General features: G+C 35.5%; 1 protein-coding gene across 1 annotated transcript; it reads right to left on the bottom strand.

Annotated features, from left to right (window-relative positions):
• Nucleotides 1-584: 584 nt before the first annotated feature.
• On the bottom strand, nt 585-3,879 carry LOC106406127 (nuclear/nucleolar GTPase 2). Its single transcript, XM_013846726.3, has 11 exons — nt 3,576-3,879; nt 3,371-3,504; nt 3,155-3,284; nt 2,482-2,645; nt 2,293-2,394; nt 2,096-2,200; nt 1,872-2,000; nt 1,640-1,780; nt 1,343-1,443; nt 1,207-1,264; nt 585-1,126 (listed from the first exon to the last, which is right to left on the bottom strand). The coding sequence occupies exons 1-11, from the start codon at nt 3,808-3,810 to the stop codon at nt 689-691; spliced, it is 1,737 nt and encodes a 578-aa protein (XP_013702180.2). The 5' UTR covers nt 3,811-3,879; the 3' UTR covers nt 585-688.
• Nucleotides 3,880-18,702: the final 14,823 nt, after the last annotated feature.

Raw genomic sequence — 18,702 nt, 5'->3', positions numbered from 1 at the left:
AAAACCCGATCCGAACGCCAACGGGTACCCGAACGCCCAGGCCTACTTTTCCATTTTCAAGATAATGTTGAAAAAATAAACAGTTTCTTGTCCTGTCTTGAAACGATTTCTTGGTCATGTTTATTACTACGTACGAAACAGAATCTTGAAAATGGTTTCTTAGCAAAGCATTATGCGTTCGTTTAAATTGAAACGGTGAACGTGTGATGCCATTAGAATCTTACAACGAAGCTAAGCCTAATGTACGTGAGCTAGAACCTGACTTTAAGGTAGTCAAGCCTATTCAGAACGAGAAAGATCATGTGATTCTTGCCCGAGTTAGACCTTCAACTGTTCAACATGAAGTGGCACAAGCCTAGGCTATGGTTTTGGCCGTGTTGCATGTTGTAATGTACTCAACTCCCTGGTGAAGGCAGTGGCAGTGGCTTTCCATGGTGATAGCCACACGGTTCAACTCCGTTGCCATAGACGCAGGTCTTTTTTTGATCAAAAAAAAAAAAAAAAAAGACGCAAGTCTTTTTAACTCGCATCGCGTTTATCTCAAAACTAAAAACTTCGGGGTCTTCATAAGACATAATCCTAAATAAATAAATATCGTTTTGTAATTGATAATATTCTTGTTTTGAGTTGGGACAAGGCTACAAATAACACCAAAAAAAAAAAAAAAAAAATTGACGTGTTGCATAAATTACTCAGCAGAATCTGACTCGTTCTCCTCTTCATTTTCTGACACAACATCCTCATCCGAATCATTCTCACTTCCCTCTCCATCTTCTGAGACCTCATCCTCATCCTCTTCTCCATCAGTCTCATTTTCCTCGTCTATATCAGTAGACTCCTTTGCTTTATCATCGTCCTTGAGGTCTTTCTCGTCATAGAAATCCCTTTGGACAGGAACATCCTTCTGTTGTTGGGAAGACATGATGCCAGCAATGGCTTTCAACGCAGCAGCTGCTTGATTGTTATCAGCAATGGCTTCCTGATCTATACCTGGCACTGTGACTTCTGCTTCTCCTTCCTCAGCCTTGTCCTCAGCCTTAGGAGGTGGGACAAAGAAAGGTATGCGACCTCTTTGCCAGTCATGGAGTATCATCTTTGCTCCTGTCATCAAATCAGGCTCTCCACCCTGAACAATGTTACCAAGTATACTGTTATTCTCTCTAACTTACAGAACATCATTCCCATTACAATTCTGGAAACACACACCTTTAATAGTTTACCAGATGCTTTGCATAGCTGAAGAAGAAAGTCATGATCATCCTCCCTGTATATAACCAAACCAGACTTTTATTACTTTCTCACCAAAAGTAGGCACAAAGAAGATGACAACATTTCTCCTAACCAGTCCTTGATTTTATAGGCTCTCTGCAAGTGCTCCTTCTTAACACGCCTGAGAACTTCCCCAATGTGCTCAGATGCATCCTCCAAGTTTGTAACTCTCACCTATATATCAAAAGGATTGAATCAGTAAGATAACGCATTACTTGCAGTGAACTGAACCAAAAAGCATGGAACCGAAAGTAGCAATCCATCATGGGTTTGCATAAGACAACTTTCATATGAGACATGAAACTAGACATTTTGATCAAAGGTTAGCCAAAATATGTTAATACACGACTAATAGTAAAAAGAAACATACCACTCCCTTGAGGACGATGTCTGTCTCAGAATCATGGCTCTGGTACACAACTCCAGGACAATCAATCAAGAAAATCCTCTTGGTAAGCGTGATGTATTGCCAAACCTTGGTCTCCCCTGGAATTGGAGCAACCTTGCAAACCTGAAGGAGAAAAAAAATGAAAATGTGAGAACAAATAAATTAGCAACTACGCAGATTCTTAATACAGGAAAGTAACAAAGAAATTTAATACATTTTTGGTACGCAGTGTGTTGATAACTGATGATTTCCCAACGTTTGGATACCCAACAAAACCTACAGACACGGCTTGCTTGTCACTCTTTAGACGAGCAAACTGCCTCAAAACTGAGAGAAGTGACCCCTGAAATAAACCATCAAAAGATATATCAAGAGAATAACTATGTTAAATCAATAGATCAGAGGCTATCAGAGGCATGTACAATCGATAAAATATACCTTTCCAAATGACTTGTTAACGCTTGCGTGGAATGCTAGAGTTGGATATTCCTTTGATAGTATCCTCAACCATCCTTTTGTAGCCCAAGCCGGTACAAGATCACACTTAAAAGCACAAACACAAAAAGACAGATACACAGTAACTAACATTTTCCAATAGGATTAGTCAACTAAAGTTAAAGATGAAAACAACCAACCTTGTTCAATAATAGAATCATATGTTTATGCTTGTGATGCTCCTTCAGGGTTTTCTCTAAGTGATGACACCTAGTACCTTGTGGATCCCTAGCATCTAAAACCTGTCAAACACAAAACAAAAAGGTAAGCCAAAAAAAAAGAAATTAAGATAATCCATTGATTAGCTCATTCCTTGAATCAAAACATACCTGGACAACTACATCAGAGGAGTCAATGACTTTGTAAAGCTCACCCCAAATACGCTTACTCTGTCCCTTCTCAAACATAGTATGCCTCACAAGGTCTCTAAACCCGTCTTCTTCCTCTCCTCCTTCACCAGACGGACCTGCCCCATTCAGCTCCTCAAACGCATCTTCAAAATTACACCCAAAAAAAAAAGGTTTCATTGAATACATCATTCGTTACAACAAACATACAAAAAAAAAATCAAAAGGTATGCAGCCAAGCATGAAACGTTTAAAGCTATCTCCAACACAGATTCATCACACATAAGAAACAAACATCCACATAGATATGAAACAGAGAATGATCTTATCAACAACTAATGAACAAGAACATTCAAAAGTCAGTCAAACTATGCATTAATCAACCTTTCAATCATGTACTCTCTCCCAGAAAGAAGAGTATTCAGGCATATTAAAAATATAATTAATGTTTATTTATTGTTTACTTTAGAATATATTTTCCAATAACTATCAACCAATAGTATTTAAACCAATTCAAATATTTTCAATTAATGTTTCTTAAAAGTACACAACTTAACAATATTAACTACTACAATTACTTTAAAATTCTAGAAAATCTATCATTTTGGAACAAACAAATTAATCTCGAAAATCTTCTAACGGAAATGAATTGTACCTTGAGACTCAGCTGCCTTCTTCACCAAAGCTTCATAATCAGAAGCTACAAGCTTTGGCCTCTTCCTAGTTGTCTTCTTCCCAAAAGTGTTTTGAAACGGCTCCATATCAAGCAAATGAACTCTCGTTTGCTTTACAGAAAAAAAAAACACAACACAGAATCAAAAAAATCGAAACTTGATGATCAAATTGCAATAAAGTTAAAACCTTTTTTTACCTTCTTGTTATCAGTCAAAAGAGACATAGGCAACTTCCTCTCCTTCAAAATAACATTATAGTTACTCGACATCTTCGTCTTCATCTCTTCCCTAAAGTACTCAAGCTCCTTCTGATTCACAACACGCGTGTTCCCTATACATTAAAACAAAGAGATAAGCTTTTATATTGATTCAGTTAACGAGTACGAAGCATTACGAGCTTACCGAACCATCTTCGGTCGGGTTGGATTCGCGTGTCGGGCAGTTCCTTGGACTGATACTCATTGCTGAGGATTTTACCGCCGGGGGTTCTCTTGGCCCTGGTTTTGTACATCTTGAGACGGCGAACTGTGGCGGAGGTACGCCCCTCCGTGGTTTTCTTCTTCCCATCGGCGCGGTTGGCGTCGAGGGAATGTTTTGGTTTGCCGGAGACGTTAGCTTTCCTCTCAGGCTTCCCCATCTCTGAAGATTTTTGTTTTGTCTAGTCTAGTCTACCCTTTGATGGTAGAAGAAGAAGAGGATAAGAGAGTGGCGCTAGGGTTTTGTTTTATCACTTGATATGGGCTTAGAACTCTCAGTGGACTTCGCTGTCTAGGCCCATATTAGAGAAAGCCCATCTATGCGACTCTACTCTCCACTACACTCACTACCTTCGCATCCATAATTGGTGTTTACTGTTTTTAATCTGATATGTACACTGTACGTTTGGTTGGAGATCTTTTTCGTTTGTTTGTCTAATAAAGAGGCTTAACTCTTTCTCCTCTATTCGTCTAGGGGTTCATTGATAGTGATGATTACAAGGTTAGATGAGCTTTTCAAGAACTAGCTAATCTGGAAACAACGCGGAAAACCTAACAAGTTGAATCTCTCCTTGTGAGGATTGTAGAGAACGGTAGTCGATACATGATGAGGAAATTAGATTCTGTCTAGCAAAACACGCCAAAGATACAGGTCGGGACGAAACTAAATAGAAAATAACTGAATTATGTAAGTTTGTGTGAGTCGGTTTGTAATCAAATCTTTATCCTCGTTTCGGTTAACGAAAATCATGAACGCTTACATACAACAAAAAGGAGATAGCTTTTTTAATCATCGTGTTAATATACAATATAGGGTAATTATTAAGTATCAGAGCAAATTAGGTTTTATACAATTAAACTTGATGACTTCCATACAGTATAGGGTAATTATTAAGTATCAGAACAAATTAGGTTTTATACAAGGGCAAATCTCCAAAATAACATCTTTCTAAGTTTAAATCACAAAAATAGCACTCAAAAACTAAAATGACCAAAATAGCATTTTATCTTTTGAAAATTTTAATTTTTTTATTTTTCAAAATTTGAAATCTTATCCCCAAAACCTCATTTCTCAACCCTAAACCCTAAACTCTAAACCCTAAACCCTAAACCCTAAACCCTAAACTCTAAACCCTAAACCCTAAACTCTAAACCCTAAACCCCACCCTTTAACTCTAAACCCTAAGTTTGTGACTTTTGATAAAACATTAAGTGCTATTTTTGTGACTTTTGAACTTGAATGCTAGTTTGGGAACAAAAACTTGATTTATTGCTATTTTTGTCTTCTTCTCTTTATACAATTAAACTAGATGATTTTTCGCAATATCACGGGATATAATCATTTAAATATTACTTGTGATAAGTAAATTTTGTATATATTTGAAATTTATAATAATTTTGATAAATTAAATTTGTCGATAAAATCGAAAAAATAACTTTTATATTTAAATAATGTAATAATAACATTAAATTCTATTACATTATGTTAATCATGTTAAGACATGCATCTCATGATTATGAAAAAGTAAAAAAAAATTAAAAAAAAAACTATCATATAATTGTACGTGTACTAAACAAAACTTTAAGGAGCAGAGCTCCGACTAAAAAGAGCAGAATCGTTTGCGTATGTTATAGAAAGAGAAAATAAAGAGAAGAAAAATATCTACCGTGAAGAGAGCCTATTAAATTAATCATAATCATGACCTATGTTTTTCTTCTTTATTTAAATTTAAAGTAGACTCCAAAATTATTTCATGAAAAATACATAAGTGATAGGGCTAGTTCTGTCATTTTGTTGACAATTAGGCTGGGCTTACTTCATAATTATTATAGTTTTCCATATCTGCAAATTTTACACTTATTGTATATTTATGGTGCAGATCGTTCTAAAAACAATTAAATATCATATATTACATTATAAGAAGTCATAATATACATACATATAAGGGGTTCTTTCAAAAATAACTCAAAATTTCAAGTCAAACACAAAAATAACTTATACTTTTTTTGAAACTTTGTTCTAATTATTCACGAAAATGTCATTACTTTTTTTCGAAAATAATGTTTTTACCTTATTATCCTCATCTTCACCAAATATTTACAACTTTGTCATTGACATCAATACCTCAACCACCATAAACTACCAAATTGAGAGTGTTAATGTCCTAAAGTTTCAATTTTTTCTCATCATTTCTCATTTCTTTTCCATACAAACCACATCTCTTACACTTTCTCTCAAAATTCATCAAAAAAATTGAAGATTTTGATTACAAATTATGTAAGGCTCATAAGCTCACGATTCTTGGTGATTAACGAGTAGGTAGCTGTTGTGGTGAAGTTCTGGGTGATTGGAGAAACCACACAAGTCATCTCACGAGTTCAAGGTATGAAATCGCGAACCATATTTTATTTTTCAGATCTGTTCGACGAAGAAGACTTCTTTAGAAGTCTTCTGGTCAATGCATAGGTTAGTTTTGCAATTGACCTTTTGTGTGTTTTTAATAGAAGACTTCCCTAGAAGTTTTCTAACTTTCCTTTGTAAACAAAAAATTTGGAAATTCTAAGAGAAAACTTCCTTAGAAGTCTTCTCGGATAAACATGTTAGTTTTAAATTTGACCGAAGTTCGTCAGAAATTTGACTTTTTGTAGAAGTTTTCCTGGAGAAAACTTCTACAAAAGTCTTCTGAAAGTCTTCCCTAAGTCTTCTCAATGCCGGAAGATGTCTGTGTGGGTTACTTTTGCAATTGAAAATAATAGTAAAACATTTAATATCAAAGAGAAGACTTCTAAAATAAGTAGAGAAGCTTCTACAGAAAACACTTCTGGACATTTCATCAACATCCATTGCTTCACTGCAATCACTCAGATGTAAGATAACCTTAAATAAGTAGATTGTTTCACAAGTTATCTAATAAGAAGACATTTAATAAAGAAGTCTTCTATAAGAAGACTTCCTTAGAAGTCTTCTATAAGAAGACTTCCTTAGAAGTCTTCTCGAGTTTAATTCCGGGTTTTGGTCAAACTTTTGCCCGCGAGAGAAGACTTCTAGAGAAGTCATTAGACGGAAGACTTCTAAAGAAGTCATTCGACGGAAGACTTCTAAAGAAGTCTTCTCTCGAAAAGTCAAATATAGTCAATTGCAAAAGTAATCCAGCAGACTTCTTGCAACATTGAGAAGACTTCCGGAAGACTTAGAGAAGACTTCATTTGAAGTATTCTCCAGGTAGACTTTCCTAGAAGTCTTCTACAAAAAGTCAAAATTATGACCAACTTCGGTCAATTTCAAATGTAACATGTTTATCCGATAGAAGTCTTCTCTGGGAATTTCGAAAAAAAATCAATTTCAAAAATAAGCCAATATTTACAAAGGAAGACTTCCGAAGATGTCTTCTGTAGAGTAGACTTCTTAAGAAGTCGTCCTTCGTAAATTTGCAATTGCAAAAATTACCTAAACAGAAGACTTATTTTGAAGTCTACAAAGGGTAGAATTTTTTTGAAGTCTACACAGGGTAGACTTCTTCTGAAGTCTTCCATGGATGACTTCAAAAGAAATCTTCTACAAAAAATATTTATTAAACTTCAAATTTATCCAAAATTAAAATGAATTTTTAATATTTTCTTGCTAATTCATGTTTATTAGTCAATATTGGGACTACTGAGTCGAATTCATAACTTAATTGGTGATAATTATGAAGTTACAAACATTGATGTTTAATAATGTTTTTAGCTAAACGGAGAAGTCTTTTGTAAGTCTTCCTCATAAGTGTTAACTTTCAAAAGTGTTAAGTAACTTCAAAAATATCAAGTCATGTTGTTTAATGCGTCTTTTTAGATAATAAGATATAATTTTTAACTTACATGAAATTTAAAAAATTCAACTTTCACTTAAAATTCAAGTTTGATCTTTTGTGAATGTGACTAAGTTTTTTTTGTGAAGTCTTCTCTCTTAGTTTTAGTAAATTTGACTAAGTTTTTGCATTGTTGTGTTTTGTTATGAGTGGATAGAATGATTAAAAATATTCTTTTGATTAACATTTCTTTAACTTTACAAAATAATTCACAACTAAATGGTGAACATACAAATCATAAAATGGACCATAAACAAAACTATTCCACGTGGAACTAGATATCATTCCTCAACATAGATAAGCTTGGTCTCCACTTGAAATCATTTTTTGTACCACTTTGGGCAGAAGACTTTGGAAGACTTCCCGAAGACTTCGTGGAGGTCTTCTAGCATAAAATACATGAGAAGACTTCTCAAGAAGTCTGCCAAGAGTCTTCCGAGAGTTTCTAAGAGTCTTCCAAGAGTCTTCTGAGAAATCTTCTAAAGTCTAACTCATATCTGAAAAATCTGCATATTCAAAAGCATTCAAATGGCTTCAAACAGAGAAATCTTAAAAAATAATTTTTTTTATACTTAAATAATAAATAAAACAATCAAATTAGGTTGAATCTATAATTTTTTAGAATCTAATATATAAAACACACAATACATATCCAAAATTTGTATAACTTTGAGCAGATAACTTTGGAAGACTTCCTGAAGACTTCGTGGGACATCTTCTAGCATAAAATGCATTAGAAAACTTCCCAAGAAGTTCCGAGAGTCTTCTAAGAGTCTTCTGAGAAGTCCTCCAAAGTATGATTTAGATATGAAAATTTTACATATTCAAAAGCATTCAAATAGCTTCAAAACAGAGAAAACTTCGAAAACATTTTCTTATGCTTAATAATAAACAAAAAACTGTCACATTAGGTTGAATTTATAACTTTTTAGAATCCAATATATAAAACACAAAAAAATACATATCCAAAATTTGTACCACTTTGGGCAGAAGACTTCCTGAAGACTTCGTGGGAAGTCTTCTATCATAAAATGCATTAGAAGACTTGTCTAGAAGTCTTCCAAGAGTATTCTGAGAAGTTTTTCAACTTCAGTCTCAGATCTGAAAAACCTACAAATTCAAAAAGATTCAAATGGCTTCAAAACAGATAAAAACTTCAAAAATATAATTTTAATGCTTAAATAATAAACAAAACAGTCACAATATGTTGAATCTATAGCTTTTTAGAATATAATATATAAAACACATAGTAATACATATCCAAAATTTATAGATCTACCTTTGAATGAGTGAAAGATGAGAACCATGTAATGAAAAACCTGCAGAAGGAAGATAAATTTGTGAGAAGCCATAAGAAAAAAATGAGAAATTGATTTAAATTTGGTGCTTTGATGTTCAAAGAGATTAGAAAGAGGTTGGAGAGTTTTAGAGTGAGAAACATTACATTTTTGTTGCAGTCATTTGAGAGGAATAAAGAGAATGTGTAAATTTTCTTTATATATGGAGACAAAAATTCCAATTAGGTTAAATATTTTTGATATAGAAGACTTCTTCTAAGAGAATACTTCTCAAGAAGTCTTCTAGATCCTACATTCACTCATCTATGTTAAAAGTAATTCAAATTTAGTAAAACTAAATTTCCATCGTTTTAAATGTTTATTAATACATGATTTCTATTTTTCTCTTTCAAAATATTTTTTTATTAAATTTATTAATTATTTTTAAGATCTAATACATGAGAAAACTTTCCCTAGAAGACTTCGGGAAGACTTCTGGAAGACTTTGGGAAGACTTCTGGAAGACTTCGATTTAGGCAGGAAACCTAAATTTTTCTAAATTTAGGCGGGACCCCTAATTTCTACTAAAATTTAGGTGAGATATGTCAGAAGACTTCTTGGAAAGTCTTATGTGAGTTTTCCAGACTGTATAATCAAATAACTAAGCAAAAAACACTTTCTTTAACTTTTAAGATATTTAGAAAGTATTTAAATCAAATAATTAGATAGTCAATAATCACGCATATCAAAAAATGTAAAAGGAAACTACAGAGAAACTTTGACGGCGATTTAGGGTTCCATGTTTTCTCGAAGATGGGATCCGGGTATTATCAAAGAAACAGTGAGTGGAGGGGATCTTTTTCAGATCAGGGGTCGTCTGTACAAGGGAAGACGGATCGGAGTAGGCAAACGATGTATGTTGATGGATCGTAGAGTGGTTAATTCGGAGAAGATAAGGAAAATTGGGAATCTCGGGGAACAAGATTTGATTTCAATCATCTTTAAGATGAAATCGAATATATCTGAAGGTAATATCTCTTCTTCGTTTGAAAGTATGTTCTTTGAAGGAAAGGAGATATGGGGAATGATATGGGGATTCGATATGACTGGTATACGGAAAGCGGAGATTTTCTGGCTTACAGAAATGCGATTTTTGATTTTGGGGATTATTGAGATCGTGTGTTTCGGGCTTCATTGGTGCTTTGTGATTGTGATTCAGAGATCAATTATGGATTTGGTATCATTATGGAATATTTGTCAAATTTTGGATTGACTAAATGGACTGGCTATAAAAGGATGATGGGGTTTTTTCTAGTTTGCATCGCTTGTTTTTGCTTTAAACTTCTACACGAGTTTGATCGCATTTACTATATCATGACACAGAGTCATTTGCTTAACAAGGGGGAGATGAAGAATGGTGACAACACTCGGAAAAGGTTGAAGATCACAGTGCCTCACTTTGACAACTCGGAGTTGATCAAAACCTTCTCCAAGACGTTGATTGGTCGGTGCATGAATCCACCGGCGCAGGACATGAAGGCGTTGATCACAAATCTGCCGAAAATCTGGGGCTTGGAGAACCGGGTTACTGGTACGGATCTAGGACTTGGAATGTTTCAATTCATTTTTGAAACGGAGGAGGAGATAGAGGGGGTCTTGAGGCTTCAACCGTATCACTTTGACTATTGGATGCTCGCATTGACTCGATGGCAATCAAAGAAATCTCCCCAATTCCCTTCGGAGATCACCTTTTGGGTTCGAGTGTTAGGTGTTCCCGCGGAGTTCAGGACGGCTCCTACTTATGAAAGCATTGGTGATGCTATTGGAAGGACGGTGCTGGTGGATGTGGAACAGGCGAGGGTTCAAGTGGTGGTGGACGCTTTCAAGGAACTATGTTTCGAAACCACTATTGATTTCAAGGGGGGAGAGTTCTACGCGGGGGAGGAAGCTTTAGTAGCTTTACGGTATGAAAAGCTTTTTGGTTATTGCGAAGTATGCTCCAGTCTTTGCCATAAGACTGAGATGTGCTCTTTGGATCCTAAGATCATTAAGGCGAGTCCGGAGAAGAACAGGGAGCTGAGAGATGCAAATGGGGGATGGCAAGAGATGGGCAAACATGATGAAAGAGCACGAAGTTACAAGGGTGTGGTGATCAATGGAAATAGCAATCAACCAAACAAGGAGAGAGATAGTCGGGCTTATTCTGGGAAGGGAAAGGGCAAAGTGGCTGAGGACTATAACTACAAATGGGTGAAGACAGCGGAGAGGGGTCACAAGAGAAACGCCTCCTACCAGGGGAATTCTCGTGGACACAGCTGTGGTGATGCAGGAGGTTCACAAAGAAGATCATTTAGAAGGGAAGACACAGCTGTTGTGCCACAGGAGGTGTGTCGTCAAGCTCTTCCAAGTCACGTGGAAGGGCAAACCGGGCAGGAGAAGGTACGGGAGGAGATACATGAAGAGACACGAGAGGAAGGGGAGTTCCAGGATGTGGAGGAGGTTGCCTTGGCTCCTGTTTCAAAGGAATTTCAGGAGGCACTTGCGGAGACTCAGGCGGCTGGTTCGGAGGTGATTTCTAATCAGGAAGATGAAGATGAGGGCTTACAAAGAATTCAAAGTCTTGTGGTAAGCGATAGAGCTTCTGAAAGAAAAGAGGAGGATGTGATGGATATGGATGAGATCCAAGCAGCATTGCTAGAACATGGTTTGGATGAACAGGCGATTGATGCTCTTCTGGCAGTCTCGGAGGAGGAGATAGCAGAAATGATGGCGGGTTATGAAGAGGAAGATCAACCCCATGAGGCAGGGGAACATGCCAATGGTATGGATGAGTTGAACACAGTCGTCATGGAGCAGACACAGAAGCAAGGGTCTCGTAAGAGATTGTTTAAACCACCAATCAATGTTGCAGGGAGTACAAAGCTGAGGAATGCAGCAGCGCTTGTCTCTCCCCGTAAACGTGTTGGAGCTAGGACGGGGACTCGTAAAGGGGATGCAAACAAGAATGGGGAGAGCAAGGTTTCTTCAAGCCTGAACTCTGGAAATTTGAAGATTTAATTTATGGATCAAGTCTTATTATTTTTTAGCAATTACGTTTGGGGGGTTTAATTTTCAAGGTTTTTTTAATATTGTTTGGGTGTTGGGAAAGATCTCTATGTAAGATCATGCATTGGAATAAAATTTGCTATTTGGATTATTGGTGTTGGATCTGTTTTGAGCAGATACATAAGATTTTGGTATCTGGATGGTTGGACTTTCTCCTACAGTCGTGGGTCCTTAGTTTGGCTTCGGTCTTGGGAATGTTCTTTACGGGACTGTCCGTGATATTTTGGTGGCTCGTTCACTATAGAACCAAGGGATGGGTTTTATGGTCTGCGGTTTTGTTTGGTTTCTGGAGATGTGAATCTTGGAGCATTATATGGATAAAGAGATTCTTATATTGCAGATTTCGAGTTAGGCACATCACGGTTAATACATGGATTGTTTGCTGGGTTTTTGTCGTTTTGATGTTCTCGTTTGGGGTGAATTGGGATCATGAGGATGGTGTCATCATACTTTATCAGAGTCGGTTCTCATTGGTTTGTGACTGGTATTGGTTTTACATTGAGTGTGACTTATCTTATGAGATGAAGATAATAGTTCTGATGATTATATGGTCATTAGTGCTTGGTTTATATACGTTGTTCTAACAGAAAGTGTTGCTAGTTGGATATCTCAGGATTTCCAAGAGAAGATTGGATATTAGAAAATTGTTATTGGCTAGTGACTACCCTTATCTTTCATTTTTGTACGGGTTATATAGGAGCTTTTATTGGAGTTTAAAAGGAAAATTATTAGGGGTTAAGGAGGGTATTGGAGAACTCAGGGTTTCATTACACCCACTTTCGCTAGCTTAAAAGAGTTTTTTAAATGAGAATATTAAGTTGGAATTGCCGAGGAGTAGGAAGTAAGTGGACGATAAGTTATTTAACGGAGATATGACATAAACACAAACCGGATTTTTTATTTTTATCGGAGACAAAGCAAGATTTTGGGTTTGTCCAGAAATTTCAAGGTCATTTCGGATTTGATAATTTGGTCACAGTGGATCCGGTTGGAAGAAGTGGTGGATTAGCGCTTTATTATAATAATGAGTATCAGGTTAACGTGTTATATTCAAGTAACCGAATGATAGATGTGGAAGCAGTGGCTCTTGGGAAAATGGTTTATATGACGTTTGTGTATGGAGAACCAGTGCAAGACTTGCGTGAACAAGTGTGGTAACGATTAACCAGATATGGAATTTCGCGTTCAGAACCTTGGTTTATTATTGGTTATTTAAATGAGATTACAAGAAATCATGAAAAGGAAGGGGGATGGTTACGGAGTGCGAGTTCATTTGTTCCTTTTAATAATATGATAAGGAATTGTGGTTTACTTGAGTTTCCGGCTAAAGGAAATAAGTTTTCATGGCAAGGAAGGAGGGGTAAGGGCAAAGGGGCAGTTATGGTTAGATGTCGTTTAGATCGGGCGTTAGCAAATGAAGAATGGCATACGCTTTTTCCCTGTTCTTATACAGAATATCTAGGGATGGTGGCATCGGATCATCGTCCTGTGGTGGCTTATCTAGAAGATAAAGTCCCCAAGAGGAAAGGCCAGTTTCGATTCGATAAAAGATGGGTTGGTAAGGAAGGTCTTATAGAATCAATCACACTGGGATGGTCTGATAATAATGGAGACACAAGATCGGGTATAGTGGAACAAATTAGTAACTGTCGCCGTGAGATAGCCAAATGGAGGAAAAATAATCCACCTTATGGGAAAGAAAAAATATCGGAATTACAGAAAGCGTTGGAAGAGGTACAAACAGATGATACTAGAACTCAAGAGGATATTATTGAGGTGTCCAGGAAGCTACAAGAGGCATATAAGGATGAGGAAGAGTATTGGCATCAAAAAAGTAGAAATATGTGGTATTCATCTGGAGATCTCAATACAAAATTCTATCACGCTTTAACTAAGCAACGAAGGGTCCGGAATAGGATATTTGGGTTACATGACGGGGAAGGAAATTGGGTTACAGAGGACATTGGAATAGAGAGAGTGGCGGTTGAATATTTTGAGGATTTATTTACTACTACCTCTCCATCGGAGTTTGATGCGTTTCTCTCGGAGGTAACACCGGGTATAACTCCACAGATGAATCAACGATTATTGAGGATAGCGACAGAGGAGGAAGTCAGAGAGGCTCTGTTTATGATGCATCCTGAGAAGGCACCAGGATCGGATGACATGACAGCTCTGTTTTTTCAACATTCATGGCATATTATTAAAGGGGATTTGGTGGAGATGGTGAATGATTTTTTGGTGTCTGGAGAAATGGATTCAAGGTTAAATATTACTAATATTTGCATGATTCCAAAGACGGAGAGACCTACAAGGATGACAGAGTTGCAACCTATCAGCTTATGTAATGTAGGGTATAAGATTATTTCGAAAGTTTTGTGTCAACGGCTGAAGGTATTGCTGCCTTCCCTAGTTTCAAAAACGCAATCGGCATTTGTAGCAGGGCGACTGATCTCTGATAATATCCTTATAGCACAGGAAATGTTTCATGGATTACGGACTAATGAGGCATGTAAAGGCAAGTATATGGCAGTCAAAACGGATATGAGTAAGGCTTATGATCGGGTTGAATAGGCGTTTATTAAGGCATTATTACAAAAGATGGGGTTTCATGAGCATTGGATTAAACTAATGGTGGAATGCATATCATCAGTTCAATATCGGGTTCTTTTGAGTGCCAACCAAAATGACTTATTATACCACAGAGGGGCTTACGACAAGAAGATCATTTATCTCCCTATTTATTCATTCTGTGTACTGAGGCTCTGATATCAAATATTAAGAAGGCGGAGAGGGAGAAACAATTAACAGGAATAAAGGTGGCCAGGGCATGCCCATCAATATCACATCTGCTTTTTGCGGATGATAGTCTCTTCTTCTGCAAAGCTCAAAAGGAGGAGTGTCATACTATTCTAAGGATATTAAAGGAATATGAGAAAGCTTCGGGTCAACTTATAAACTTTGATAAGTCTTCAATTCAATTTGGACACAAAATTGAAGAATCTGTCAGACATGAGCTAAGGGATGTTTTGGGCATTCAAAATTTGGGAGGAATGGGAACATACTTAGGATTACCGGAGAGTCTTGGAGGTTCTAAGATACAAGTTTTTGTCTTTGTTCAGGAACGGTTAAATAATAGGGTCAATGGTTGGACTTTTAAGTTCTTTACAAATGGAGGAAAGGAGGTGATCATCAAATCCGTGATTACGGCTTTGCCAAATCATGTAATGTCGTGCTATCGTTTACCCAAGGCTACTGTAAAAAAATTGACGAGTGCGGTAGCTCAGTTTTGGTGGAGCCCAAGCGGTAGCACAAGAGGAATGCATTGGAAATCATGGGACAAAGTATGTGTAAGTAAGGAAGATGGAGGTTTAGGGTTTAAAGATATCACTGACTTTAACACTGCAATGCTTGGCAAACAATTATGGCGGCTGATAGAAAAGCCAGATACTCTATTTTCTAGAGTTTTTAAAGGTCGGTATTACAGGAATGCTTCACCCCTGGAACCGATTCGTTCATACTCTCCGTCTTATGGTTGACGGAGTATTGTTTCTGCTAGATCTCTTGTAAGCAAATGACTAATCAAAAGGGTGGGAACATGATCCTCCATATCTGTATGGAATAATCTTTGGCTCCCAACCACTCGCCCGAGACCAGCAAATAAAAATCAACACAATTTTTACTCATACCTTACAGTGAATTCGCTTATTGATCCTCATTTGCGAAGATGGAATTTGCAGGCGATTCGGGCTTTGGTGGACCCACAGGATATGAAATTAATAGAGAGTATACCCTTGAGTAGGACCCGGATGGCAGACAAAGATGGATTGTATTTCACAAATAATGGAAAATACACGGTTAAATCTGGATATCAGGTAGAAAGGATATATCCAGATAGGGCAAAACCACCAGTAGTGTTTGGACCTACGGTGGATATTTTGAAGGCACATTGCTGGAAAATATGGTGTCCACCAAAGATTAAACATTTCTTATGGTAATTGGTGACATGGTGTATAGCAGTCAAGAAAAATTTGCATAAGCGAGGGATACCCGGAGACATTGTTTGTGCAAGATGTGGTGCGGAGGAGGAATCAATCAACCATGTGTTTTTTGAATGCCCTCCTGCACTTCAGACATGGGCTCTTTCAAAGATTCCAACAAATCCAAATATGTTTCCGACAAGTTCCCTCTTTGTGAACATGGATCATCTTTTTTGGAGAGTGCTTCCACAGATGGAGGATCATCAGTTTGCATGGATACTATGGTATATTTGGAAGGGAATAAATAATAAAGTCTTTAGTAATATGGATGTAGATCCGCTAGATACCCTTAAACTGGCTGACACGGAATCAAAGCTTTGGGCTGAGTCGCAAATTCTGACTGTTGAAAAGAGAGTTCAACAGGTTGGTGCAATGGTTCTTCCGTCAATCACAGGAAGATGGTGTTTTACTGATGGTTCCTGGAAAGACAATGATATTTTCTCAGGACAAGGATGGTATAGTACTCTAGAAGGATTTGCGGGTTTGATGGGCGCAAGGAATGTCCGGGCGTCCCTTTCTCCACTTCATGCAGAAATGGAAGCTTTGTTATGGGCAATGGAATGTATGAAAAACTTACGACAATTTCAGGTTACGTTTGCAACGGATTGTTCTCAATTGGTGAAGATGGTTTCAACACCAGAGGATTGGCCAGCATTTGCAAGTTATTTGGAGGATATAAACAACTTGAAGGAGAGTTTTTCATGTGCAGAGATTATCTATGTCCCAAGAACGCAGAACAAGCAGGCGGATAGCTTAGCTCGTAGCGCTAGGAAAGAAACGTCTTTTGTAGTTCACATGGATCAAGATCTCCCAGTTTGGTTCACAGAGTCTATATGAATCTGTAAAGTAGATGACAAAAAAAAAAAAAAAAAAAGATAGTCAATAATCACATATAGGTCAAATTTAAAAAAAAAATGAGATTTCAAAATCTAATCCTAAAAATACTAACAATACTACAACATATGTTACCGTACCCTAAACCAAAGACTATCATGATTCAATGTACATTCAGTCATTTATGTTAAAAATAATTCAATTTCAGTAAAACTAAATTTTCATCTTTTAGAAATGTTTATTAATAAATGATTTTGACTTTTTCCCTTTGAAAATATTTTTTATAAAATTTATTAATTATTGTTAAGATCTAATCCATGAGAAGACTTCCTTTGGAAGACTCTTGGATGACATATGGAAGATTTTTGATTTAGGCGAGAAATCTAAAATTTTCCAAAATTTAGGCGGAAACCCTAAATTCTAATAAAATTTAGGTGGGATGTGTCGGAAGACTTCTTTTTAAGTCTTATGTAAGTCTTTTAGACCCTAAAATCAATTAACTATGCAAAAAACATTTTCTTAAACTTTAAAGAAACTTAGAAAGTGTTTAAATCAAGTTATTGGATAGTTACTAAACATATATGAGTCAATTTGAGAAAAAAAAAATGAAGGTAAGATTTCATAATCTAAACATAAAGATACATACAATACTATAACATATGTTTCCAAACCCTAAACCAATGACTTATGAGCCAATATACATTCACTCATCTATGTTGAAAATAATTCAATTTCAGATGAACTAAATTTACATCATTGAGAAATGTTTATTATTACTTGATTTTAACTTTTTACCCATCAAAATATTTTTTATAAAATTATTTTTAAGATCTACTGAAGGAGAAGACTTCTTTGTAAGTCTTCTCTAACGAAAGGTTATAATGGTAACACTGAATACAAGTTTTTTGTTTGTTCATAAGGGGGCCGTTGTAATTTCACTAAGCTTTTGGGTTACTTTTGCATTTGATTGAATTTGAGGTACACTTTTATATTCAAAATCAAGTTTTGAGTCACTTTTGGCAAATCCCCCTACATATAAATACATATGATATGATAGAAATAATTATAAAAACGATTTTAAACATATTTTTATTAATAGTGGATACAATAAATCATAGATTACAGAAAACTAATTGTTGATAAAAAAAAGTTGATCAAAAAAACTAATTAACCTAAACCTAATAATATTTTTTATACTCACTATATATATATATATATATATATATATATATATATTCTAAAAATGTGTCCAATGAATGAAAAACAGTCAAATATACATTTCTAAAAACATTCAGTCATTTTTCAATGACAAGTGTTAATATTATAGTTGAGTTATTAATTTCAGAAATGATTAAAGTTTTTGTATATTTCAAAACAGAAAAATATATGGTAAGTCTTTTAAAATAATATTAATAAATGAAAGTATTTATAATATTATAAAACTGGAAAAATTGGAACAGTATATTAATATTAGACTAGAGTTAATATACTCTAGTAATATAATTCTTATAGCTTTGATCAAAATAAAATTATATAGTAAATCATTTAAAATAATATTAATCAATGAATAAAATTATTATAGTATAAATTGAAAAACGGAAACAATATATTAATATGAGACTTTAGTTAAGACTCTATTGATATAGTTTTGATTATAATAAAATTGACATGCTTATTTTTTTAATAGGAAAAAAGAAAGAATACATAAATAAAACATAAGTGAAGAAGAAAAAAACTTGTTTGTTATATTCTTGGTTATTTCATACTTTTATGTACTTAATTTTTTTTTTGTTTGTCGAAATACATGTGGTTTACGTATTACTATGACTGTTAAATTAATTAGGTTTATCGGTTTTTATAACATGAAGCCAATTGATAAGGTAAAGATGGAAAATATAAAGTAAAGTGAACTTTTAAAAAAAATATTAATAATGATATGCATTTTTGCG

This window comes from Brassica napus, chromosome C6 (assembly GCF_020379485.1).
Source record: "Brassica napus cultivar Da-Ae chromosome C6, Da-Ae, whole genome shotgun sequence".
Lineage (NCBI taxonomy): Eukaryota > Viridiplantae > Streptophyta > Magnoliopsida > Brassicales > Brassicaceae > Brassica > Brassica napus.
This window is presented reverse-complemented; position numbering and strand designations above follow the sequence as displayed.